Source organism: Thermobia domestica, unplaced genomic scaffold (assembly GCF_964235325.1).
Source record: "Thermobia domestica unplaced genomic scaffold, izTheDome1.hap1.1 HAP1_SCAFFOLD_153, whole genome shotgun sequence".
In the NCBI taxonomy this organism is placed as follows: domain Eukaryota; kingdom Metazoa; phylum Arthropoda; class Insecta; order Zygentoma; family Lepismatidae; genus Thermobia; species Thermobia domestica.
The window spans coordinates 382,680-409,353 of NW_027655899.1; the positions used below are offsets into that span (position 1 = coordinate 382,680).

The following is a 26,674-nucleotide window of genomic DNA, read 5'->3' on the forward strand; positions in this document are numbered from 1 at the left end:
ATCGCTCACATATCTCGATTTTGTATTACATGCTCGAGGAAAGACAGATCAAGAACTTTACGTACGATTTTTCCTCGTACATGTATTTTTAAGAGTAAATTAAGAAGCAATGAACTCTCGCTTAGAAAGCTAGAAATAACGACGACGGTAACCAATGTGCTGACGTAAATTTGTGTAGTCAAACACATCCCTTCTGATCTTGTAAAGTTCGGGATTTAAGTTAAAATTATGAACCGTCAGCGTTTTTACCATCATTATCAGTAATTTAATGTTCTTCATTTGCTTGTTATTTTTTTGTGGGGACATTACGCAGAAGTGGCGAAAAAAGACTGCTGGCTTTCGATATGTTGGTATGAATGGAAGATATGTTGAAGAAGAATGGAGGATATTAGTTGGGTCGAACAGAAAACGAATGAGGAAGTGTTAGAAATATTAGTGGAGAAGAATATTTTAAATTTAATTAAAAAGCAAAAGAGAATGAGGATGCGCATAATCAGAAAAGCGCATAATCAAGAAACGTTTAGCAGACGATACTCTTGAAGTACAAGAAAGAAAGAACTCCTAAGAAACTTTGAAACAGTCAGTTTTTTTTTTTTTTTTTTTTATTTTGTTACTGTCAATCTTATAGCCGCTATAAGGCAATACATTATCTAAACACGAAATTCAATTTCTTGTGGAAATATCCAACGTTGAGCAATGATGAACTTGAAGGAAAAGTTAAGAACGTGATTAGAACTATACAGCGATGGTGTATCAGATTATAGCCGTAATGAAATAGTTATCTATTTGGTCTAGGAATTAATTCGTGCGGGTGGACAAGAGATGGCGCAACGAACGGAGCGTCCCACAGTTCCGTGTATCCACACATGTGTTGCAAACCCCTGTCATCGCGTATCGTTCGTAGTATAGGGCAGTAGATTAAAGCGTCAACAACACCAGTTTGTAGTTAAGTGAACATGGCGCAATTTGTGCCTGATAAAGTGTTTTTGCGGGGTGTTCTGCTGCATTACTTTAACATGCAGAAAAGTGCGACTGAAAGTCATCGTATTTTGGTGGAAGTGTATGGTGACCATGCTCTAGCTGAGCGAACGTGTCAGAAGTGGTTTGCACGGTTTAGAAGTGGTGATTTCGGCTTGGCAGACCAAGAGCGAGCTGGACAGCCAAAAAATTTCAAGACGAAGAATTGACAGCATTGCTCGAGCAGGATTCGTGTCAAACGCAGGAACAACTTGCAGCAGCATTAGGCGTTGATCAAACAACAGTCTCCAAACGCTTGAAAGCCATGGGAATGATTCAAAAGATGTCACATTGGGTTCCACATGAATTGAAAGACAGAGACGTTGAAAGACGAAAAACCATTTGCGAATTGCTGCTTCAACGACAGAGCAGAAAGGGGTTTCTGCATCGAATTATTACGGGTGATGAGAAGTGGATCCATTACGAGAACCCTAAACGAAAAAAGGCCTGGGTGAAACCAGGTGAACCAGGTCCATCACAACCAAAACGAGATATTCACTGTGCAAAGGTTATGCTGTGCATATGGTGGGATATGAAAGGTGTGGTGTACTATGAGCTGCTGCAACCGGGTGAAACTATGAATGGAGAAAGTTATCGACGACAATTAATGCGTTTGAAGCAAGCTCTGGCCAGAACACGACCAGAATGGGAGAACAGACATGATAAACTTATTGTTCAACATGATAACGCTCACCCACATGTCGCAAAACCGGTCAAAACCTATTTAGAAAATGTCGGATGGGAAGTTTTACCCCACCCGCCGTATTCACCAGACGTTGCTCCTTCGGACTACTACTTGTTCGATTGCATGAACAACGATTTGATTGGACAGCGGTTTACTTCTTCAGAAGATATCGAAACATGGGTCTCTGACTGGATCGCTTCCAACGATGAGGACTTCTTTCGCCACGGAATCCGTACATTGCCTGACAGATGGGCGAAAGTGGTGGCTAGCGATGGACAATATTTTTCTTATGGTATTTATGTATTTTGTGTTTGTACTACAACTTCAATGTGTGCGTACCAACCGCACGAATTAATTCCTAGACCAAATACAAGCCATTCAATCTGCCAACTTCAATGTTGTTCTGACGCCATTTCAGTTCCTCAACACAATTCTTTACCAAAAACTAGTCAACATTTTTTCCGAATGTTACTATTGTTTTTCGTATTTTTTCTACTCTATTAGTGTCTGTGGCGGAGTTTGAAAAATCGTTTAGTGTACTTGTAAGAGTAAAGAATAGCCTTCGGTTATCGATGATTCAACAGAGGTTATCCGACTTGGGAACTCTTATAATGGAGTCTACTTTAGCCCGTCAGCGAAACTTTATTGATGTGAAAAGTGTGAGGCAAGAACATGTTAACCCACAATGTTACTATTTTAAGAAATCAGAGGTTTTCTGCTGCACAATTTATTTTCAAAGTCAGAAAGCTGAATTTTCATATAAGACTATACATGAAGGATTAAACGGACAAGATTAAATGAAGCAGTATGCGTTGCTCTCTATCTGTTGCTGAGTAACTCAGCACTTGAAAATTTGTTGGTTACCATGTTCTTGCCTCTCATCCTTCATATCATGCTGGGATACATTTGCTAGCAGAAAAACAAGAAAGGCTGTTTTGTAAATTACGAAGTGTAACTCTAGTAATGTAATTAGTATATTTATTTAATATAATCAGTATAATGTAACTAATAAATATATCAGATATGGTTTGCTATTTTTTATAGCGGGCCCGATGAAAACTCAATCCCAGGGCCCGAGTTGGCTCTCGCGGGCCTGCAGGATGGAACACATTGGCTGAAAATTAATTGTGTTACGAAAAATGTGCTAGATAATATGATTCAGGAAAAAGAGAAAAGATGACAGAGTGTAAATTTGATTGAGAATATCTAAATAAAAGTGTAACCTAAATTACTTTCTTTGCAGTTTAAAATTTGCATACGGCTTGTTTATATTGTGTTGGCCTCTACCAACAAACTCTGTAAGAGTAAACGATGGTTTCTTGCTACAATGCTTTATTATAATTATTATTTTGACCAATGTGCTCCTAGTAATTTTGTTTAGTTGTTTGTTATAGAAAATAAATAAATATTCATTATCGTTCGTTTGTAAATTATTCATTGTATTTTTTATAAAATTCAAGATTACTAATAAAACTCCAACTGACCAAAGCAGTATATATATATATATTAAGATTATATATTTGTGTTAGAGTTTTCGGTTATGTAACATAGCCGGAACTATAACACAAATATAATCTTAAAATATATATACTGCATTCGTTTGAATTTTACTTCGCTGTATTTTGTTGTGAAGTTGCTATTGAAAATAAAATTTTAATATATCTTTCAGGTTGAGTCGTTTGTTATAGATCAGGCAGATCTGGATGAAGACGCCCGTTTGGAACCATCCAAGTTTCTTCTTGCATCTGAAGATACGGAACATACAGTTGATCCAGAAACTCAAGCTAGATTGGAAGCTTTGCTTGAAGCAGCAGGTGAGCTCTATACACTTGAATTTGACAGTAGACATTACGGTTGGGAATATCACTACGGGCATGGGAGAAGCAAAACAACGCACTTATTTTTGTTTGTAATATATATATATCTAAAAACGTTTATTATTTATACGCTAGTTATTATTTATCTACATATTAGGAACATCCTATTTAATTCCCTCCGTTTAGTACTCTCAATTGCTGAATTCTTTCTTTCTGCCCATTATCGTACTACACTTTCTGTGCAAGCAGTGCTGTCTCTAATGTTTTACTGTCAACCCTTTTCAGAAGTTCGATTGGTAAGTTGTTCTTCCATCGTGTCATCTAATATGATTATAATGATTTGAATTGACGAAAGCTGGATGTATGCCCGCAAAGGACAGCATGTTTTGCATTATAAATCTGCTTTTGAATGACACTTTTTCAAAATAATCCCTATCACTTAATTTTTGCTCCAACGTTGAAAACAATCAGAAAATATTTTTAGGTAGATTTGTAATATACACGGGTGGTAACGTGTATTCGCATCACAGAATAAGTATCTAAAGCGCAATTTGATTGTCATGTGTGTAGAGGTAAGTAGTTTGAAGGTCGGCAGGCAACAAGGTGATTTTAGGTGTCTGTATATATATATATATTTTTTTTTTTTTGTGTGTGTGTGTGTGTGCTTGCGCGCGCGAGAGAATTTGTTGTGCATTGATGGGAGTCTGTGCAATACTAGGACCTCAGCGAACGATTGTACCATTAAGTGACTTCGAACTCGGACTTGTGGTGGGCTATTAGAGGCTGGGTATTGGTCCGCAGAACGTCTCGCATGGTTCGCGATGTGTTAGTTTTCAATCGATAGTGCACACAATGGGAAGATGTTTAGTCCTGTGACAGATGAACCTTCCTTAAGTGTTGATATCCCTGCAACCACTGAGGAGTGTTTGAACAGAAGGACCGTTCGAGTTACCCCTAACAACCGGATGGCGGCTACCAGCACATTGAGATTCACAATTCTAAATAGTCAATTGTTGGAGTCACATCTACAGTACGTTCCCGCCTTCGTCGTATGATTACCCTAGCACCTGCTTATCGTTGAGAATTCTTCTGTTGTGCCGGGAGAGATTTCAGTAGCTAGTAGCAGAATGGAGGGAGAGGGTTATTAAACGACGAGTCGTTTTAGTCTCTGACAGTAACAGCCATGTGCATGTCCATGAGAAATCCATTGTGTATTTATACTTTCCATGCAAGACCCACACACATCATTCTTGTCATATTAGTATGGAACGGGGATGCGATAATGCCTATCCTGATCACCTCTGATATTCTTTCAGGAGAGTATGACTAGTGCATCCTATGTTTATATCATCATCAATCCTCTTTATGTGACTTGTGTGAGTTTGTCGTACCTCAGCGTACTGTACTCGGTAAACGCGTCTGCCTTGGCTTGCTGAGTCTCCAGACTTAAACCCTATCAGAAACATGTGGGGAGATAGGAAGGATCTGACAAGGATACCATTGGTTAAACAGACTAAGATGTACAACGTTCATGAAATACAATATCCCAGAGAGGTATCCAGTATCCGCCCGAACAGCTGTGTATGTGACAGTCCGGGTGGTTACACGTGGTTTTAAGGTATGTTCTATAAACAACTTTTATGACATATTCGGGATGTGCCATGGGCAACCCTTCTTTTGTATGAACTTCGGAGCAGACCCATGAATTTTATTTAATCGTATTTGCGTTTCCACCATTTGATAATCAAAGAATTTATTTTATATTTTTACATGTAATCCGGAAATCATCGTGCATTCCATCATGTTTTGGTGTGTGTGTGTGGGGGGGGGGAGGTGATAAGACTTCTAATTAATATATACGTAATTATGTCGAAGAATTCTTGATATTTTTGTAGGTGGTACGTAATGTGTAAAAGCATTAGCTTGTGAAAGTGATACATATCTGTTACAGAAGCAGTGATAATTGTTTGATATTTTGGGTTTGAGAAGTGATATAATTTGAACAAAGAAGTTATTGTAGAATTAGAATTACACTTGCGACGTTCTTGATTTCTGTTTTGTATTTAATTTGCTAATGCATTTTAGTGCTGTCGAAATCGGTTTTTGAAAAAACCGAAAACCGGTTTTTGAGAAAAGTGAAATTTCATAAAACCGAAATGTCGGTTTTGAAAACCGCTTTTGCGGTTTCGGTTTTAAAAACCGCTTTTGCGGTTTCGGTTTTGAAAACCGCATTTGCGGTTTCGGTTTTGAAAACCGCTTTTGCGGTTTCGGTTTTAAAAACCGCTTTTTCGGTTTCGGTTTTGAAAACCGCATTTGCGGTTTCGGTTTTGAAAACCGCATTTGCGGTTTCGGTTTTGAAAACCGCGTTTGCGGTTTCGGTTTTGAAAACCGCTTTTGCGGTTTCGGTTTTGAAAACCGCTTTTTCGGTTTCGGTTTTGAAAACCGCATTTGCGGTTTCGGTTTTGAAAACCGCGTTTGCGGTTTCGGTTTTGAAAACCGCTTTTGCGGTTTCGGTTTTGAAAACCGCATCTGCGGTTTCGGTTTTGAAAACCGCATCTGCGGTTTCGGTTTTGAAAACCGATTTTCTAAAAAACCGAAAACTGCAGAAGTCACAAAAATTTGACAGCACTAATATCAAGTAACGACGAGGAAACAGCAAAGAATCTTTCCCATCTTCGGCTCACAGTTGCCAGATGGAGGGAAATTTCCCCCGGCGTAGGGAAAAAATGCTCAAAATTTGTAGAGGTGAAAGAAGATATTTTTTCTTAAAATGTCTTAACGTGTAGAGAAATTCTTGTTTAGTATTCTTTTACAATTGGCAAAATAATAAAAAAAAAAAAAAGTTGCAGTTTCTCACAAAGAGGCACGGCTATCGTTATTGGGAAGTAAAAAGATATAGAATAAAATATGATCTGTGTTCCCTTCACGTATGAACTTTTGCAGGTGTCTGGGACTTGCGATAAGAAACCAGTCAACACATGCAAAACCACAACATTCACATTTATCGGAGTGGCAACAAATCAACAATAAAATTGTGTATTGCGATCTAATTTTTTTCTTTTTTTTTTTAAGAAAGGGAGGTGGTGTTTTTTTGTTAACAAAAGAAAGAGTGGCAGTACTATTTAGAAACAAGGTGAAAGAGTAATGATAATATAAAAGATCTCAGTCTAAGTGGATGAGATTTCAAATTGGATTTCATGAGTTGCAGATGCAGTGATCTTAAATAGGGATATACCTTATTTTCTATTTAGCTTAGTGTTGTCATATTACCCGATTTTTGCGGGTACCACCCGATTGTCAAGTTCTATATTCGTCCCTCGCTATCTTAATTACGAAAATCCACCCGCTTTTTGGGATTGGAGAAAAATCTAAGACGACTTAGTGAATAAAGTTTGGTATATTCAACGTAAACCGCTACACCTTTGACAATCTTAATCGCGATTGAGTTAAATTTGGACTCGCGCTCTGGCTCAGGCTGTGAGCTATTTGACCAGTGCGCGGGTGTAGGGCCATTCGCTAATAAGAGATCTGCTCTAATACACAATAGTTTTCTTTGTGTAGTTCATGTGTTTTTAATGTAATGTATTGGATGTTCTATACGAATGAATATTCTTTTGTAGATGTTGTGACAAACATACTTGAATTATTCATGCCTTCATAAGCTACAAGAATGCCGAACGACAATTTCAAGTGTAACTTTAACGACACTTATAGAAGCGAATTTATGTATGTTAGCCAGGGCAGAACTCAGTTTGAAACAAAATGTACACTCTGGAAAACTGAGTTTCGTTTGAAAAGTATTAATAGGCTGCAGGGAAGCAAAGTGGACCCCACCTGATTTTTATATATTTTGTAAAGTAGATCACGAGGAACACGAATCTGGAGTTTTGACATTCCGACTTCCGGAGCTCGAGATATTAAAACTAAGTTTAATAATTCTCTATACGAAACATATTATGTCCTGTGAGATATATAAAGGTAACCAAGAAAGTCCTGTCGCTTTTTGTGGAGGTCTGTGTTCAATTGATCCTCACACCGTAAGTTGAATGCGAATGGAGAAAAGGCGAAGGTCAAATGTTGGTGTGGGTATATCCAACATTCTACCTGCTTGTGGCAGTTCAGTTACAACATGAACTTGTGTAAGGACATAGTGAATATGGAACCTCCACCGAGCGTCATAAGGGCGTGTATGCTGTACGAATTCAAACTTGGATCAAACGCCACTGCAGTGGGGCGGAAGATATCTCAGGCCTTTCGTGAGGGTGTCGTGATTACGCAGACAGTGCAAGGGTGGTTTAGAAAGTTTAAGGACGGTGACAAAACACTCACGAAAGACGCACCACGTGCCGGAAGACCAATACATGTGCAAAATGAAGATCTTTAGGTAGCAATTGAGGCGAACAGTGGAGAGACCTGTGAGGAACTGGGGCTAACATTCAATGTGAGTGGAGAAACCATCCGGCAGCACCTCCATCAACTTGGGAAACACTACAATTTGAGTCTATTGGTCCCACATGAATTAACTCCGGGTCAGAAGACTACGCGTGCAGACACCTGTGTTTCTTTGCTGTCTCGTCTGAGGAAGGAGCCATTTCTGGACAGGATGTTGACATGTGATGAGAAGCTCCATGGCGTCATCATCATTGGTTAAAATCCCATGAACTGGTTCCAAAACAGCTGAAACCAGTAATGCAGCAGAAAGTCCTGCTGTATGTTTGGTGGACTGCTCGCGACATCGTGCATCGTTAACTGCTACCGGCTGGTCAGAGCAGAACATTAATGCAACTGTCTACTGTCAGCAGTTGAGCTGTGTTCAAGAAAAACTCAAAACCCTGGAGCTTCTCAATCGCTAAGGGGTTCTCCCGTTACGGGACAACGCTAAGCCCCACATGATTAGAGTAACCCGGGACACCATCCATACTCCCTGGACAATGCACCGTCCGATTATCCCTGAACCATTTCTTGGACACTCACATTAGAGAACTAAAGTTCAACTCCGTAGTAAAGGTGCAAAATGCACTTGATACCTTCTTTGCTTCACGGCAAACCAAGTTCTACCGCGAAGGAATCCATGCCCATCCCGAACGTTTTCAGAAGGTCGTTGATCTGATGGGTACTATTTTTGATCTTCCAGGTACGTCTTAGGCAGGGGTGTAGCCACGGGGGGCCCATCGGGACAAGGCTCCCCACATGATTTCCTGCCCCCCCCCCTAATGACCAGATGTTAAAACATCATCGTGAGATTACTTCGCTTCAGTCATTTAAAAATAACAATGTTTACATATAATTAATAATTTACGGTAAAATAGTATGGAAAAAATAGTATTTTACCATACCGATCACAAAATAGTATGGTATTTCTTCCTTATAGCGATCCGAAAATAATATGGTATACTTTTTGTGACAGTAGATTACATAATTTACGGCGATTTGTATTTGACAGTTTGAAGACAAACGTTTTGACAAGGTACTATAAATTCTATGAAATGAAATGAAATCTTTGAGTTTAACGTCCCACGCCTATGCCGGTTAGGCCAAAGGAGACGGTGATTATGAGAAATGAATGAAATGGTGGAGTGAAGAAAGTGGGAGGAAACGGAACCCCGAGAAAAACCATGAGCACGGTGTTTGTCCACCACAAAGTCCACACGGCGCGAGCTGGGATCAAACCAGGGACCCCAAGCACCGGAGGTGAACGCTCTACCACTGAACCACCGCGCCCCCACTATAAATTCTATCATAAAACAATGGTACTATACTAAATCGTAAGTACATTATATTATTTATATGCTGTAATTAGTGTTTCAAGAAAACTTTTTATCAGATGGAAAATTTGGTGAAAAGCAACGTTTTTATTCAGTTTTTCAGTTTGGATTTCATTCGCTTTTTAAAATGCTATTTCGTGTAAAACAGGAAGAGAGATATAGTTGTTAATAAAATAATTGTCTTTTTAGTCACGAATAATAAATTTTTTTTTCAGAAAATCTTAAAATAAATTAAGTGCAATTTCAAAGAAAATCAGTCTTATGTATAAAAGTAACCACGAAAGTTCTGTCTGCGATAATTGGCCCTCACTGGCGGCCGGGTTTCGTCGAGTCGAAACATATATCTCGCGTTGGGGTGTTGAAGTTACCACCGCGTAGCAGCGACCAGCGAGAACTTCGTCTTGGTCCGCACTTCTTAGATTCTTCGCGGAGAATCGTGAAGGGACCAACACGAACTGTCGCCAGTCATGTGCATGCGGTTATTATTATATTTTATTTTTTGCTGACGAATTGTTCCTAAAGTGAGCTCCGAGGGTCAAGAATAACCTCTGCCTCAACATCATGACGTGAAAAATCTTGAGATAAGTGCGATAATTGTATGAATTTAGATGACAACTGTCGTCGATCATTAGAAAGTGAGTATGCGAGAACTATGAAATAAAGTAAATAGACACGCGTCATTTTGTTACAAAATTACATGGCGAACACATTTTATCTAATTCCAAACAGTTACCGTCGAATATACACGGTTAAAGGAGCACTGTGATTGACCAAATTAAAAAGATCTTAACGATTTATTCCTTTACAAGCGACGTTTCCTTTATCGCAATCGTAGCGAAGTAGAAAGAACACTTGCCTAGTAATCTTAGGGTTGGTGGTTTGAGTCCCCATCGGGGTAATTTTTTGGTACTTTTTAAAAGTGTTTTTTAGACTCACCTTAATGTAATTAAATCACACATATATCCGATTTAACATTTTGGGGGAGTAATTTTGTGGTTCATTGGCGTTTTGTCGCATCTCTGCCGCTGGTGGCATAATTTTCGAAACGGTAGAGGGGCCACCGGGGATCGTCGCTGCGGCGCCGCCAATGTTTGGCGTGATGTCGCTAATTGCCCATTTGTGGTCCACCGACGCTTACGGCATGGGGACAATTCAGTGTGAGTGGCGAAACCATTCAGCAGCACCTTCATCAACTGAGGAAACACTAGAAGTTGGGTCGATGGGTCCCACATAACTTGATTCCGGGTCAAAAGGCAACGCAAGCAGACACCTGTGTTTCTTTGATGTCTCGTCTGAGGAAGGAGCCATTTCTGGACAAGGTGTTGCCATGTGATGAGAAATGGGTCCTGTACGAAGTTCCACGGCGCTGTCATAATTGGTTAGCATCCCATGAACGGTTCCAAGACAGCCGAAACCAGTACTACACCAGAAGAAAGTCCTCCTGTGTGTTGAACTGCTCGTGGCATCGTGCATCGGGAACTGCTACCAGCTGGTCATCGCATCAATCCAACTGTGTACTGTCAGCAGTTGAGCCGTGTTCAAGAGAAACTCAAAACTCTGGAGCCAGCACTTCTGAATCCCAAAGGGGTCCTTATGTTACAGAACAACGCTAAGCCCCTCGTGGCTAGGATGACCCGGGACACCATTTTACGCCTTGGATAGGAAACACTATTGCATCCGCCATACTCCCTGTAGATTGCACCGTCCGATTATCATCTGTTCCCTTCCTTGGACAATCACTTTAAAGGATGCCAGCTCAAATCCCAAGTAGAGGTGCAAAATGCACTTGATAACTTCTTCACTTCACGGAACAGCAACCTCTACCGCGATGGAATAAATGGCCTTCCAGAACGTTTGCAGAAGGTTGTCGATCTATTCTTGATCTTCCAGATACGTGTTAGGTGACATATGAATGTCCGGAGGTGGTGGGTGAGAAAGCGATAGAACTTTCTTGTTTACCTATATAGATCGGTTCTGTGTATTGAAATAGTTATGCACAAAGGTATAATGTTTGGTCGGGGGCAGTACTTCTTGCTTAAACATAATACAAACTATCTGTAATATAATTTATGAAATTATTATTATTATTACTATTATTATTATTATTATTATTATTAATAATAATAATAATAATAATAATAATAATAATAATAATATAAGCTAAAACAGTGTTTTTAGTTTTCCGGAAGGAAACCAAAATTTTCCAGTTTTTTTCAGGCTTCAAAAACACTAGCTGTAACACATTTTTTTTAGATTGTAGCTGCCCCCTTTCAAAAACGACGGGCCCCTCCTACAGAAACCTGCTGGCTACACCCCTGATCTTAGGTGACATATCGATGTTCTAAGGTGATAGGTCAAAAAGCGACAGAACTTTCTTCGTTAATTTTATACATACTATGTAAAACTACTGTATAAGTTCTAGTATCTCGAGTTCGGGAAGTCGGAATGTCAAAATTCCTTAAGATTCGTGTTCCTCGTGCTCTACTTTACAAAATATATAAAAATCAGGTGGGGTCCAGTTTACTTCCCTGCAACCGAAAAGTACCTTGGAAGTGTCATCAAAGAAGTAACTAAAAAAAAAAAAAAAGTGCAAATGATCCCAGGTCAGTATTTGTAACACACAAGTTCACATCAGTACTTACGGAGTTCTAAACCGTAAGAAAGTGGGAGGAAACGGGAGCAAATAAAAAAAGTTGAAACAGACATAAATCAATACAATTGTCTCGATCGATAGATGCTTTCACAATTGTTGAAAGGTGTAATCAAAAACATTGGTTTCGGTTTTGAAAAACGCATTTGTGGTTTCGGTTTTGAAAACCGCATTTGCGGTTTCGGTTTTGAAAACCGCATTTGCGGTTTCGGTTTTGAAAACCGCTTTTGCGGTTTCGGTTTTGAAAACCGCATTTGCGGTTTCGGTTTTGAAAACCGCATTTGCGGTTTTCGGTTTTCAGAAAACCGGTTTTCTCAAAAACCGAAAACCGCAAATGTCACAAAAATTCAACAGCACTAATGCATTTTTTTCCTTCTCGTAGGTATTGGAAAGCTGTCAACAGGTGATGGAAAGCATCTTGCCGATCCTGAGGTGCTCCGACGTTTGACATCTAGCGTATCTTGTGCGTTGGACGAGGCAGCGGCCGCTCTAACTCGTATGAGAACAGAAAATCCTCGACCGCAGGCAGAAACAAGGTAGAGCTAACATTTTATTTCATAAAATGTAGGCTTGTTTTTATTATTTATTCTTGTGTGTTAGATTTGGATTTTTATAGCAGAGAAGTGCATTTTTCTCCATTTACATTACACAATATGCAGTTGTATAACAAGGAGTTACCACAAATAGAATTCTCATGCCGTATATATCAAATAATAATAACAACATTATGGGAAAATAGCATTTTTCAGGGATGCTTAGTATGCTTGTAAATACTTGAGTTTCAAAAAGAAAGAGTGAAGGGAGAGTTAATTTGTTGAAAGTTTAACGTATCTTTCTAGCACAGAGATTGTATGGGGTGTGGATTTGCATTATATGTCATTGTTTTTGTTACAGTTCCATTGTGTGTGTGCTTAAATGCGAGAGAGAGTAGTGAAAAGAATCATTTTGAGAATAACATGTTGTTCGATAGGAGATCATTCAAAAGTTTCCAATATTCACGCGGGAGACCCGGGCGTGAGTTCTGGCGGTATCTTGTGTTTAGGATCTCAGGTTAAGCTGTAGGTCCATGTCTCATACAGCTTACTGCTGAAAAGGACACTAAAGTGAGGAAAAAAGTTTTCAATACCATAAATACAGTTCACATAAAAAGTTTGGAATATGTTAGATCAGAAATAAAGACAATAACCTCTATAGTCTAGATTTTTACAATAGGTGAAATCATATTAAATTCAAAAGATAGAATGCATGCAACTGGAAGAAGGATGGAATTCGTCTCAGGCTTAACTGATCAGTTACACATTCAGTATAGTGACTGAATTTATCTAAACACAAGGATACCAGTATGTACAGTCCACTTTCTGTAACGCACATAGTATCATCCTCAGGAGACATACAAAACAATTGTGAATGATCTGTGAGAGGACTCGGTAGCGTAGTGGTTAATGCATCAGTACTGTAAGTTGGAAACCTGGGTATGATCCCAGTTCTTTGCAATTTTGTCATTCAAATTTACTGCTATAACTATTGACTATAAACCTGGGAATGTGTAATTTTGGAAAGGGAAATAGTTGGTTGTCCATATGAATAAAAGATAATGAATATGGTTAGATTGTGGTAGTAATGTCCTTGATCATGTACACTTTCTGGTACACCATTGTATTGATATGACCCACACAAGAAAGCTCTATCTTCTGAACGGCGTGAAGGTCGTAAGATAGGAAAATTATTGAAAAATAATGGAAATACTTGCAGTTTGCAACATGTAAGATGTATGGAATGGTCACACTTGATGGGAATGCAGCATCTGCCTATTGTAAGTGGTGTATTAAGTGATCCTTTGTAGTCCGTCAAGGGGGAAAACGGAGCTGCGTGCTGAAGTGTGCAGAGGCTCCATTTAGACAGTTGGAATCTCCAGTGAACTTTAAAAAGCCAATTTGGGAGTGCACAGTTAGTTTAAGTGTATCCCAAGTTATGAGTAATCTCGAGATTGCCACTGTATGTATCGCAAGGAACAGTGCCTAAGGTAATGACAGCCTACAGAACTCATGACAAAACAACACCCGCGAAGAGTAACTGTGAACGGAAGTAAAGTCTCAGTGATAGGGATCGACGAGCGTTTAGGAGAATTGTCACTAAATACCTTAGAGTGTATGTACAGTCCGCAGCAAAAAACCTGCAACATGTGCATGAAGTTTATTGAGAAACTACGTCTAAAAGCGCATTGAATCAACATAACGTCTAAGTGGCACGAATCACGCCAGGGTAAACCTCGGCGTCCTCCTCTGCACACTTATTTTGGAGCAAAAGACTTCGTCGTTTCACAATAAACTTACATGTTCTTGTTGCAGGTTTTTTGCTGCGGACTGTACCAGAAATGAATGAGTGATTCAGCATTTGTGAAGCCTGTTGGGACAATCACAGTCCGACGTGAATTGCATGATCTGAATATCTGCGGTCGGGTTGCAATTTTTGAATCACTGATCATCGCCAACAACTCGTTATTGCAAAGACGTGGGTGACTAGAGTTCAATTCTTGGAACAGCTCATCTGGTTGGGATCCCATGTTAAGCTGTAAGTCCACACCTCATATAGCCTTATTGCTGAAAGAAATGCTATATTAACCAAAGCTACAGCACGAAGAAAAACGTACCGAGAACATGCAAAATGGATTGTCGATGGTTGGAAACCCGTAATATGGTTGGATTAGTGCTCTTTCATTTTATTTCCAACAACAGACTTTGTTTGTTTGTGGAGAGTGCCCTACTCCCTCTTTGTGAAACATAGCGTCGATTCTGTGATAATGTGGTGCGTAATCGGGTGATATTCCGTGACTCACCCGTGTGATTGTACTCACAAGACGTATTACTGCCAGTGATTATGTGGACATTTTAGGTTACTACATGCAAATTACAAATTACGCCGATCCATAGGGGGGCTACTTTTACTGGCAGATATTTGTGCTAGTATCATCTTGGTCTTCGCAAATGATACTACCTGTAGGGTATTTTAGTTTTACTCCCGGAATAAAGATTATTGAAAAAATATTTGTTATTGATTCTACTTTAGTTCTACACTGCAGAATTTTTCAGTTAGAACTAGGTGTCAATGTCTTCATAAGCTTAGATGGTAGTTAATAGAGCTTCTTTCAACGTTGTTTGTTACTTTCAAACATGTATGCTCAAATATAAAGGAAAGTTTTACTTTATAAAGTAATAAAGTATGCATACTCCTCCAAAGCTACTACAGTAAATGTTTCATTGGGCAGGATTAATTTTATATTGTTTTATAGTATTTAGTCATTTTGTGTTAATAGCAGGACGCTACATAATGTTTATATGATTATTTCAGAACTTTAGTCGAGGCGTGCAGTGACGGTGATGTAGGTACAGTAAGAAAACTACTGGGCGAAGGAAGAAGTGTTCACGAAACTACTGAAGAAGGAGAGAGTTTGCTGTCTCTAGCGTGCTCAGCAGGCTATTACGAATTAGCTCAGGTAAGTTGGTGAGCTGAAGGCCATGAATGATTGTATTTAACAGATAACACAGTTACTGAGATTTATAAGAGTAGTAGTACATACATTTCATATACCGTAGCGTGTGTGTGCTAAAGAACCGACATACTACATACATGTATCGACAGAACTACTGCAGTTACTACAATATCTGAAAAATTCAAAGTAGGCATAACGGACAAAAACTTATTCGCTTCCCACTACAGCTACTAGGGTTCGTTTCTATCTTTAAGTCTGTGAACACGTGACTAAATGATCAATCACCACTGAGGCGTGGCCATTGCATTTAACTAGAAGGAATTTCCCAGTCTATCGTGTGGAAACATCTCCGTGAAGATAGGTCAAAGTGAAGATGTGACAGAATGGCAAATAGGGGTCATTGTGTTTGGGTGTAGTCATGGTACACAGGAAATAAAATAATTTAGTTTAGTTGTTGTATCAAGGCTTCTCATAGCATGACTGGCCCGCTTATACTGATCAATGTAAACATGAAACATCATGCTGACTTAGTCATTCTCAGTGATTAGATGTTGCCAATAGACATTATCTTCTTGCAAGATGTCAAAGGCTCAAAGCATTTATACATGGTTTGATAGACATTCAGGGATATTGTCGCACCTAATCTTGCTTGCTAAGTACTTATATTTAAAACTGATTTATTATTTATGGACCTGTTTGGGTACAAAAATGTAATCTTTAATATAGTTTAATATTGCTCAATTTTACCGCGTTGATTGATGAAAGTGAATGGTTTAAGATTTTGTGAAATTATTTTGTGGGAGGAAACAAGAGAATCCCGAGAAGATTCACCAACACGATATTGTTCATCACAAACTGACATGGCCTGGGATTGAGCCACAACCCCGTCAAGGATATTTAGAGCAGCAGGTGAAACGCAAGAATAGGCAGTCCGTACAAGCCTACTAGCTACGAAATTGCTGATGAACGAGTAGATTTACATCGATGCAGCATACATGTAACACCTCGTGGAGCTATTCGCAAACAGAATCTAGTCTATTATCCAGGGCAGAGGTTGTTAGTTGATATTAGCTTAAGTTCTACAGGATTTTTTTTTTTTTTTTTTTTTTTTGTACTATATCGCTATATCGTCGTCTGAGATTCAGTGCCGCGTGAATAACATTTCACCAATTTTACAGGAGAAAAAAAAAGTTTAAAAACTAGCTTCAACTTCATTATACGATGCATTAGTTTGAGGGAAATAACAGCCATTTGTCGTGATATAGGTGTACTATTTAAGAAGATTGTGCGTCATCCTACATTGATTCTAATGGTAACTCAAATTCGCCAAAATTCGAGATACGCGGTGTTGAATCTCAGACGACGATACGTTACATTTTGAGCCCATTGAGTGAACCTTTGATGGCGTTTTTATTATTTATTTTTCATTCATATAGTATTTATGTATAAAAACGGTGAGATTCAAAATAGTATAAACAAAAATTTCATAACATGCATATGAATGTATACTATTAGCCAGAACTGTTCTGTAATTAAGTATTATATTTATGCTATGTGTATAAAATTTTCGATGTTACTTTGAATCTAATACATTTTACCGGGGTAGGGTGTAGTAAAAAACCCTACTGTCAATTTTATGGTACTGTCAAATTTATTTTGTGATGCAAGTTCCCTTGTGAACTTGAGAATTATGGAACAAAATATCTTGTATTACTTATGTAATCAGTAGTGATGTTTTTTATTTGTATATTTTAGGTATTGTTAGCAATGCATGCAAACGTAGAAGATCGGGGAATCAAAGGAGACTGCACTCCTTTGATGGAAGCAGCTTCTGCAGGTCATGTTGACATAGTTCGTCTGCTGATAGCTCACGGAGCTGATGTGAATGCTCAGTCTTCATCAGGTAATGCTCGTTAGTCAGTGTGACTTCAGGTATTTATTTTATATAAGATGTATTTTTATAGAAATTGTAATATATGATTTCCAAATGTGTTACTGGAAGATAATTGAATTGTCTTTTTTGTAACTAAACTTGCCTATTTCTATGGCCTGATCATTTCTATGGCCTGTTTGCTGCAAGCTTTCATGTTTCGGCTCATAACGTGGCACATTTTTCGCAGGCAGTTGAGTAGATGGTTGACTACGTACTGTGAGAACATCCGCGTAACAAAATATGTGAGAAGTTACTTAATCGTGGTTTTATTGGTGCGGGTTGGCGAATGTATTCATGGAGAAATACAATTAATGTATATTCTGAGAAGTGATATTTTGTAATATTTGGACGTGGGATGAGAGTACGTCCTGGTGGTTATTGTAGAGCGAGCACGGGAATGCCGCCCGTATATAGATGTAATGCTTTCCCAGAATATAATATGGTAATAAAGATTATGTTTGAGAGAGGAGTCTTCATATGAGGTAAGATACTGTTTTGCGAGCTATATGTGTTTTAAATGACAGTGACTAATTACTTTCCTTTCAATATCAAAAAAGTGTACACAGCTTCCATCTGTGTCTAATCTGTTTCAAAAATCATCCTACTTTTTGTGGCTTAGGTCCAAGATGTGTACTTCTACACGTTATGTTTTTGGAAAGGTGCCAACAATCTAGAACCCATCTTAAAACTACCGAACTCATATGCAGGATACTGTACAATGTTGTACACGATTTCCTATTATATTTAGCTCCTTAACAAAGAAATCAAGTCACATGTTTATCTTCAGTTACTCACGGTTCAAATTTAGCTTGCCTATATGGTTAGGTATGCATGTCTTTTTCTTAGGTCATCTTGTAAACTTCTACTTGCATTTGAATTCTTTCTCTCATTGTTTGAGAGAGTTGTATGGTGGCCATTTCTCATTATAGTCAGCTGCTATTTCTTCTTAGATGATTTATGCAGACACTTTCCTTTAAATACAAGAAACTATTCACAACTCATTACTCAATTTCGTCCAACATGATCCTATCTTTTGATCCAAGTTCAACAGGGCTTGTAATGAAATAAATTCTCATGACATACCAACTTTCAATTGTGTGACATTTCAACACATCAGCACGAATTCTACGTCATAGTGAGAGTAACAATAATTTGGCTTTCCCTCGTATTTTATTTCGTTATTGTATCGTGGCGGACATAAGTCTTTGACCAGATAATGGCGACTGCTTTGAAACAAATGCAGAGTATGAGAATTAAATCTGTCATATCTGTAGTTTCGTGTGGAGAAGAAATAAACTTATGAACTAAAGGTTTAAGAACAACTCATGTTATTGATATAAACTTTGCCGAAGATTATTAATTTACATCATCATAAAAGAAATACGAAATACTTTTTGAAACTAAGAAAAATTATATTCAACTTTGCAAGCGGAGGCAAAGAAACCTAACGTAACGAGACTAAAGACGAACCATTTACAGCGTAGTGATCGTGGTTCAGCGGTCAAGGCGCGTGGTCAGTAATCTGGAGGTTCTTGGATCAAATCCACGTCGGGCAATTTTTTTTTTTTTTTAAACTTTAGGAATTTTGATGGCGATTGATCGGCGATGACACACGTTTTATTATATTCAAATATTTGAATACTCGGATGTTTCAATACTTGAACTATCAAATCTTCAGGAATGATAATAGTAATAATAATAATTATCTCGTAGAAGATTAAAAATTGGAAACTTATTATCGCTCAGGTCATACCATTACAAGCAGAAACATGATATTAGGAAAAAAAAAAATCTGTTTTGTTTAATGTTGCCCATGAGGAATTTCTCATCTCGATTCTAAAACAAACCAAACAAAATCGGGATGAGACTTACGAGGGTGCGCTGATAAGTTCTCGGCCCGACCCAGAAGGACTTGAGCTGTAGGCATGAAAGTGTGAGGCTATTCAACATAGTCCCCCCGAAGGTCAGCACACTTGGCACTTCGATGCTGCAACTTCTCCAACCCCTAATATAAATAATAATAATAATAATAAAAACGCAAGGTCTGAAAAAAAAACTTCCGCAGCTGTTATCACCTCTTCATCACTGTGATATTTCTGTCCTTTCAGTGCTGTTTTGAGTTTTGGAAACAGATAATAATTGGAATGGGCAAGATCTGGCGAGTAAGGTGGGTGGACAATGCACTGAAACCCTAGGTCCCTCAGAAAATCCATTGTTCTGCCAGCCTTGTGGACGGGAGCATTGTCCTGCAAGATCAAGGCACCTCGTGTCAACTTTCCCCGGCGCTTTTCTTTAATAGCATCCTTTACCTTAGCCAGAAGACTGCAGTTATGGTTTGGCCCTTTGGAAGGTAGTCGGAGAGCAAAACACCATTCTTATCCCAGAATATTGAGGCAAGCACCTTCCCTGCGGGCTTTTGTGTTTTGAATTTTTTGGACCTTGGAAATCCTGAGTGGCGCCACTCGCATGACTGCTGTTTGGTTTCCGGATCAACGTAATGCAACCACGTTTCATCCTGGGTTACAAGCCGATTCAAAAAATCGTCCTTGGAGTTTGCAAAATGCCGTAAAATCACCTGCGATGATCTCACACGTTCGCATTTCTGATCCGCGTTCAAACATTTCGGAATCCATTTCGCAGAAAGCTTGCGCATGTCCAACTGATCATGGGTTATTGACCCATCACGTTCTTTGGATATGTGCACTTTGCCAGCCATCTCCTGAAGCGAAATCCGTCTGTTGCTCGAAATCAGGTCATGAATCTGGTCCACTTTTCCCGGAGTTGACACCAACACTGGCCTGCCACACCTGTCACCATCTTCTGTTGAAAATTCACCATGCTTGAAGTTCGCACATCATTTCTCCACGGTGGAGTATGAAGGGCACTGTCGACTCAATGTGTCTAGCATTCAACCATGGATTTCCTTGGGCGACTTCTGTTGCAGGAAGAAGAACTTCATTACACCTCGCAACTACTCTGGTGAATTTGACATCTGGCTCCGCAATGGTTCATTCAGTTACCTGTAAAATAAAAACCGTTCATGGTGGAATCGTGAAATTTGATACTTAAACATATAAAAGATCAACATTTCACATGACATCAATGACATCAGGGTAGTACATTCGGAAGGGGGTCAGGCCGAGAACTTATCAACCGACCCTCGTAACATTTTACATTCGAGACAGTACAAGGCTAACTCAAATCGTCTCGCTTTGGAGATGAGAATCCAGACGAGACGAAAAGAATCGTAAAGGTATTATTATTATTATTATTATTATTATTATTATTATTATTATTATTATTATTATTACTGAATGTTTGAGACCTCAATATTACGTCCTGTTCCAATGCAAATAAGCATACTGAAGTTAAGAAAAATGAAAAGAAATTTTTTGGACCCTCTACAAGGATGAATTGCCTTATAAGAGATACTTTGGAAGGAAAAGAGGAGGAAAAAAGGTGTCAGCTACTGGACAATATGAAAATCGAACCTTCAAATGCCTTAACAGAAACTAGGTAAGATTTTTCTTCACGATACATAGTTACACCCTTTCTTTAGCTAAAAGACATTGGATTATGTATGCGTTATATATTGATATTTTAACAAAATATACAAACAAATATAAAAATAAATAGTTCCTATTTACCAATTTTGGTTGAACGAATATATGAAACGTGTTGAAAATAGCGAACGAAAATATTTCTAGTAAAAGTGGAAGAACTTAGTAACAATTCCACAATGAGGTTTCAGACAAATTTATGACTCATTGTGACATCATGTTAGTTTTTCCCCTGTGAAGGAAGTCGTTTCAACTCCAACATCTAAGAACGAAATTGACTATTTTTCATGTTATTATACACCAGAAATATAAACTTTCTAAATCCTCGTGATACTCTTGTCTTTTGGTCATGTTCACTTCACATTATCGAGGGCCAATAAATTGCCTTCTTTGAAAATCAGAAGTAGCCCATTTTGCCCTGTCACTGCTGCTGAATTTATTGCTCACTGTGGTTCTATTACTCTTCACATAGTACGGCGTTTGCTCTAACTCAATACTACTAACAACGTGGCGCGTGGTCGCCACCTGACCGTGTCAATTCAGACATCTGACACGTTTCCAATTGCGTTATATTTTAAACATCTTCAATATAGTAATTCTATAATCTTTTCGTATATTTATCGTATTTATGTGTTGATCTCTTAACGAAAAGGCAGTATGCTTTTGTACGAACTCATTTACATAAAGATGATGATCATCAATTCCAGTGAGAACTCATTGTAATCATGTTTTAGTCTTCAGTAAGACTGTTTTGTTTCCTTGATTTGTAGCAGGAAATATTGTTGTAGTTAAAAGTGAACTTGTGTTTTCTTAATGTTATTTTAATTACTTTTATTTACTTCTAGGTAATACACCATTAATGTATGCATGTGCTGGAGGTCACGAAGACGTTGTTCGGGTATTGCTGGAAAGTGGAGCAAATGTGGAAGACCACAATGAAAATGGCCATACACCTTTGATGGAAGCTGCCAGTGCAGGCCATGTTGGTGTGGCTAAAATTCTGTTGCAACATGGCGCAGGAATTAACACCCATTCCAATGAATTCAAAGAGTCAGCTTTGACGTTAGCGTGTTATAAGGGCCATCTAGACATGGTGCGTTTCTTGTTGGAGGCAGGAGCAGATCAGGTAAACACATCTTGTAACTCTTCAATTTACAGCTTAAGCAATAAATTACATAAGAGCGTCCTAAATTTCAGGTGTAATTAGAAAACTTAATAATGTGTGTAATTTAGCATTAATATTGGAAAATTCCAATATCTGTATCACGATAAACATTCTGCTGTATCTTAGTCTGACATGATTATTTGTAGTTTTCACATGTATTAATTGAGTAACAAAATAGGATTAAAACAGGTTATTCAGTCAGAGTGGGAAGCTTGAATTCGTACATTTTTTTTATTAATCACGAAGGGGAAATAGAAAACGTACTCCCAGAAAATAGTCAACATATACTCACGTACTTAAAAAAATATTAGATTAGGTGGAGGTAAAAGGAATAAAAGAACATTAAAGAAAGATATACCTAGCGTTCACCGATACTCATGCAGCACTCAGGTTCCCATTTATTTATCCCTCAACCTACCTACCACAAGAATACGTTACACTACGACTTCCTCGTAAATTCCTCACTTACATGTCTTAAAAAACATTTTCATCTTGTCTGTAAACTGTATCCCTGTCTGTAATGCCCTACCTCACTACACTCACTCAGTTTCCTAATATTTTTGTTAATCTTTGCCAGTTTCTTTTTTATTTATAATTTACAAACATTTTTTCCATGTACTTTTCGTTCTCTCTTATCTCTCATTCTTATCTGTTTTTATATTTTCGTATTATTTATTACCCATGTTAATTTCTTTATTAATTTTTAATTTTCAATTCTTTTCAAATCTTCAGTTATTATTCCTTCGCTCTGGTGCACTCCTACCAACCAACCTACCCTTCCAATTTTATCTTCCTCTACTAAACCTAATCTACTTTCCGACATCACGTGATCACATGACCCTGCATTTTAACATGGCACCCATTTAGATGCTTCTCAAATTTATTTTCATTCTTTTTTTTTATGTTTATTTTCTCCCTACTCGTTCTCATCTCTATTTAATTCATCGTTAAGCAAAAATGTTTGTAGTGTACTTATGTAGTTTGTTCATTGTTTCCACTGTTTCCTGGAAAGTAAATAAAAATAATTTTCCGTTCCCTTTGTTCCAATTCTTTCAAGTGACGTTACAATAACTCAGTATACATTTTTTTCCTTCTTTTTATAGGAACATAAAACTGATGAAATGCACACAGCCTTGATGGAAGCTTCCATGGATGGTCACGTAGAAGTTGCAAGATTACTTCTAGACTCAGGAGCTCAGGTAAATATAGTTTATATTTCTTGATGATAAAACAATTTCTAATATATAAAACTGAAGAAAATTATTGGAAATGTAATTTATAGTGATATATTATCTCGATAAAACTTTTGTTTAATAATATAATAATAATGTTTTTAAAATTTGTAGCATTTCTTTGAAGTATATTACAGAATTTATATAGAACACATAGCAGGCACAAGTAACAAGTAAGAAACAAGTTTTGACTTCTAGAAATTGAACACTTGTATCATTGCTTCAGTCATTCAGCTTCTAGAGTTTTCCTTTTCATATTTGACTCAGCACCTCATCTTGTACGCAGAGGAAGATGGGGTGAGGGTTAAGGATGGAAAATTCTAAAAGATAAACTGTACTATCAGGTAACATATCACGCATTTACTGTCACAAAATTGCAAAGAAAGGGAATAAAGCCAGCCAGCAGCTACGACACAACAAACTAAACGTAATAGAAGTGGACTGGCGGATTTTATTCAGAACTAATATTTTTTTCTTTATTTCTTTGGTGAATATTATCATGGGGAAACCAAAGAACAATCGTTATCGAACTTCATGATTGATCAGAAACGCATGAAACGTGTTTGACTACAAATACTGTATAGCAGAAATATCGTGAAGTCATATTTGACAACGAAAAGACCTCATAAGAAACAAAATGTAATATTGTTCTATCAGAACAGTATTTAAAGTAGGATTTCATTGTAGGCTTAGGGATACTCTGAGAGCAGTGTAAATTTGGGACAATATTAGAGACAGTGAATGCACATGCATTAGTGACATTGACGGAGTTATAGCCGGAAAGAATTCCTTTTATAAAGCAATATTTGTTAGATGTTGACTGTTGATTGCTTCGATAATATTCAGGACATGAATCATAATAGAATAGTTGGGGAAATTTCTAAAGAAAGAAAGAAAAACAAAAAAGAGAGTGGCTTGCCATTAGATAAGTAGAGAGAAACTAGTTGAAGCACTATGTTATTTTGGCAATATAATGAAGAAATCGGATAAATAAACCGTAACTGCTGTTACAGGCATACCAAAGACGTTACATGTCTAATTAATGTAAGAAATAGGGCATAATCATGCTTATATAAAATGATAACGTGTGTATTAGCAGATGCTTTTTGGAGTGATTTATGTGTATTAGATAGAAATATCATCAAAAAACGCGAAATTTCCAGTAAGTCAGGTAGATTTTATTTTATGAAATTATACGGTTGATAACATATTGTCACATTTTTGGTGATATATGTTTATTTGCTTACACAAGATCCTTACACTGAGAGACAACTGAATAAAATGAAGTCCCGATCAATTTTTAAAATATTCAGCAAATGGATATTCAGCATGTATATTTCTGATTACCAAGGGTCACCCTCCTTTCTTATTAATAGTTGAATCTCTTTTGTCCACATGAAGTTGCGCGTATTAAGAGATAAGCGTCTTAGCAAAATGCGTCCAAAGGAGAGTAAATGATTCTAAAGCAGTGATCCGCTTTTTTCGCTAAGCTCTGCGTTTTCACTCTTTAGTAATCTGGAAATTGTCTGAGCGTGAAATAATAGGAGGTAGTTATAAAATAAAATGCGTATCAGAAAGAATGGGAGGAGCAGAGAGTAGATAAAGAAAAGGCTGAAACCAAATGACAGTGACATGGTAATTTACTTCGAAATATTTATTTATTGGTGCGTGATTTTGCACCAATGTTACCTTTAAAGGATTAAAGTATATCAGGCATATAACAATATTGAAATAGTTACTGCATATTTTTAAAAGATGAAAAGCTTGTGTGAAACATTTCTTCAAAGGTGCTTTAGTTGTTCATTTGTTGAAAAGTTTTTCTACAAGTTAATAGATTGAGTTTGAAAACACCAAAAATTTTATGTAGTTGTAGTTTAGAGCATAACAGGATATGATGTTCAGTTTTATTTTATTTTTTAATAATGTGAAATATAAAATTGGAAGAAATATCGGACAAGAAAGACAGTAATTATAGAATTTGATTGATTGTTAGATTCGGAATGCCTTATATAAGTCGAATTTGACAAATGCAAACCGATTGAGCAAACTATTAAAATAAAATTTCGTGAATTTTGCATATCTATGAATCTGGTATATTATGTAATACTTTCTAAAACAATATATGAATGTATTTTTTCAGGTGAACATGCCAACTGATAGCTTTGAGTCGCCACTTACATTAGCTGCTTGCGGTGGACATGTAGACCTCGCAATGTTGCTTATTGAAAGGGGCGCAAAAATAGAAGAAGTAAATGATGAAGGTTACACTCCTTTAATGGAAGCAGCAAGGGAAGGGCATGAAGAAATGGTGGCTTTGCTTCTTAGTCAAGGTGAGCGTCATTATTATGTAAATGCAATATGCATCAGGTCAGCTGAATGTGTAATTCATGTTTGGTTGGTTTGCTTCATAATAGTAATACGTAGAGTACTGCGTAGTAGTAATAATACGAGGGTCATCCAGAAAATGAAAACAATTTAGGTACAGAAAATAAAAAGCACAATATTGGAAAAAACAATTGTTACATACCCGAAGCTTTCCTCACTTCACGCAATCACCATAAAGAAAACCAATATGTTGTTATGCCAAAGCAAAGATATGCTTCCGGTATTTTAAAAATAGCAGAGAAATGTAATTTTGTTTCATATTCCTGTAATCTGTTACCACAGGCTATTAAGAAAGTACAGTCGACAATTGATTTTTCACTACTTTTAACTGACATTGAAAAAGATATGATAAAAATACATGCACCTAGTCTTTCCATTATTTATGGTCTACCAAAGATGCACAAGCCTGACATCCCCCTTCGCCCGATAATATCAGCTTTCAATCATCCAGCTTATTTACTATCAAAATGGTTATATAAAAAACTCAGCAGTCACAATAGTGGTTTTAAATATGTTGTAAAAAACAGTCTTGACGTAAAACAACAATTATCATCATTTGTAAATGCCAATACCATTTTACTTGCCTCCATAGACGTTGTTGATACGTATCCGTCCATACCACTGGAACTTACTATCAATAGTACTCGATCCTGGTTATTACAAAATGGCTCTTCTACCTATGAAACTAGTTTTTTATTACAATTACTGAGGTTTGTTTAACACTAATATATTCCAATTTAAAGATCATTACTTTTCTCAGAATGATGGCTTAGCCATGGGTAACACATTATCCCCAATATTGTCAAATATCGTTTTAAATCAGATTGAATCGTCTATTTTACGGCAGGACACATTTAAATACGTTAGATATTTCCGTTATGCTGATGATATTCTACTACTTGTTCGTGACGACAATATACTTACACAAATATTTGAACAATTCAACAATCAGCATCCTAGACTGAAATTCATCCT

The 26,674-nt window shown here is 37.5% G+C and overlaps 1 protein-coding gene across 3 annotated transcripts in view; it reads left to right on the forward strand.

Moving 5' to 3' along the window:
- Window positions 1-26,674, forward strand: part of LOC145676470 (ankyrin repeat domain-containing protein 17-like) — a 151,530-nt gene that overhangs the window by 45,155 nt on the left and 79,701 nt on the right. For all 3 annotated transcript variants that reach the window (XM_081747272.1, XM_081747273.1, XM_081747274.1), the window contains exons 2-8: window positions 3,372-3,516; window positions 12,317-12,470; window positions 15,283-15,427; window positions 17,180-17,327; window positions 21,763-22,043; window positions 23,186-23,281; window positions 25,455-25,644. In XM_081747272.1, coding sequence (XP_081603398.1) covers window positions 3,372-3,516; window positions 12,317-12,470; window positions 15,283-15,427; window positions 17,180-17,327; window positions 21,763-22,043; window positions 23,186-23,281; window positions 25,455-25,644 — 1,159 coding nt within the window. The remainder of the gene's footprint in view (window positions 1-3,371; window positions 3,517-12,316; window positions 12,471-15,282; window positions 15,428-17,179; window positions 17,328-21,762; window positions 22,044-23,185; window positions 23,282-25,454; window positions 25,645-26,674) is intronic.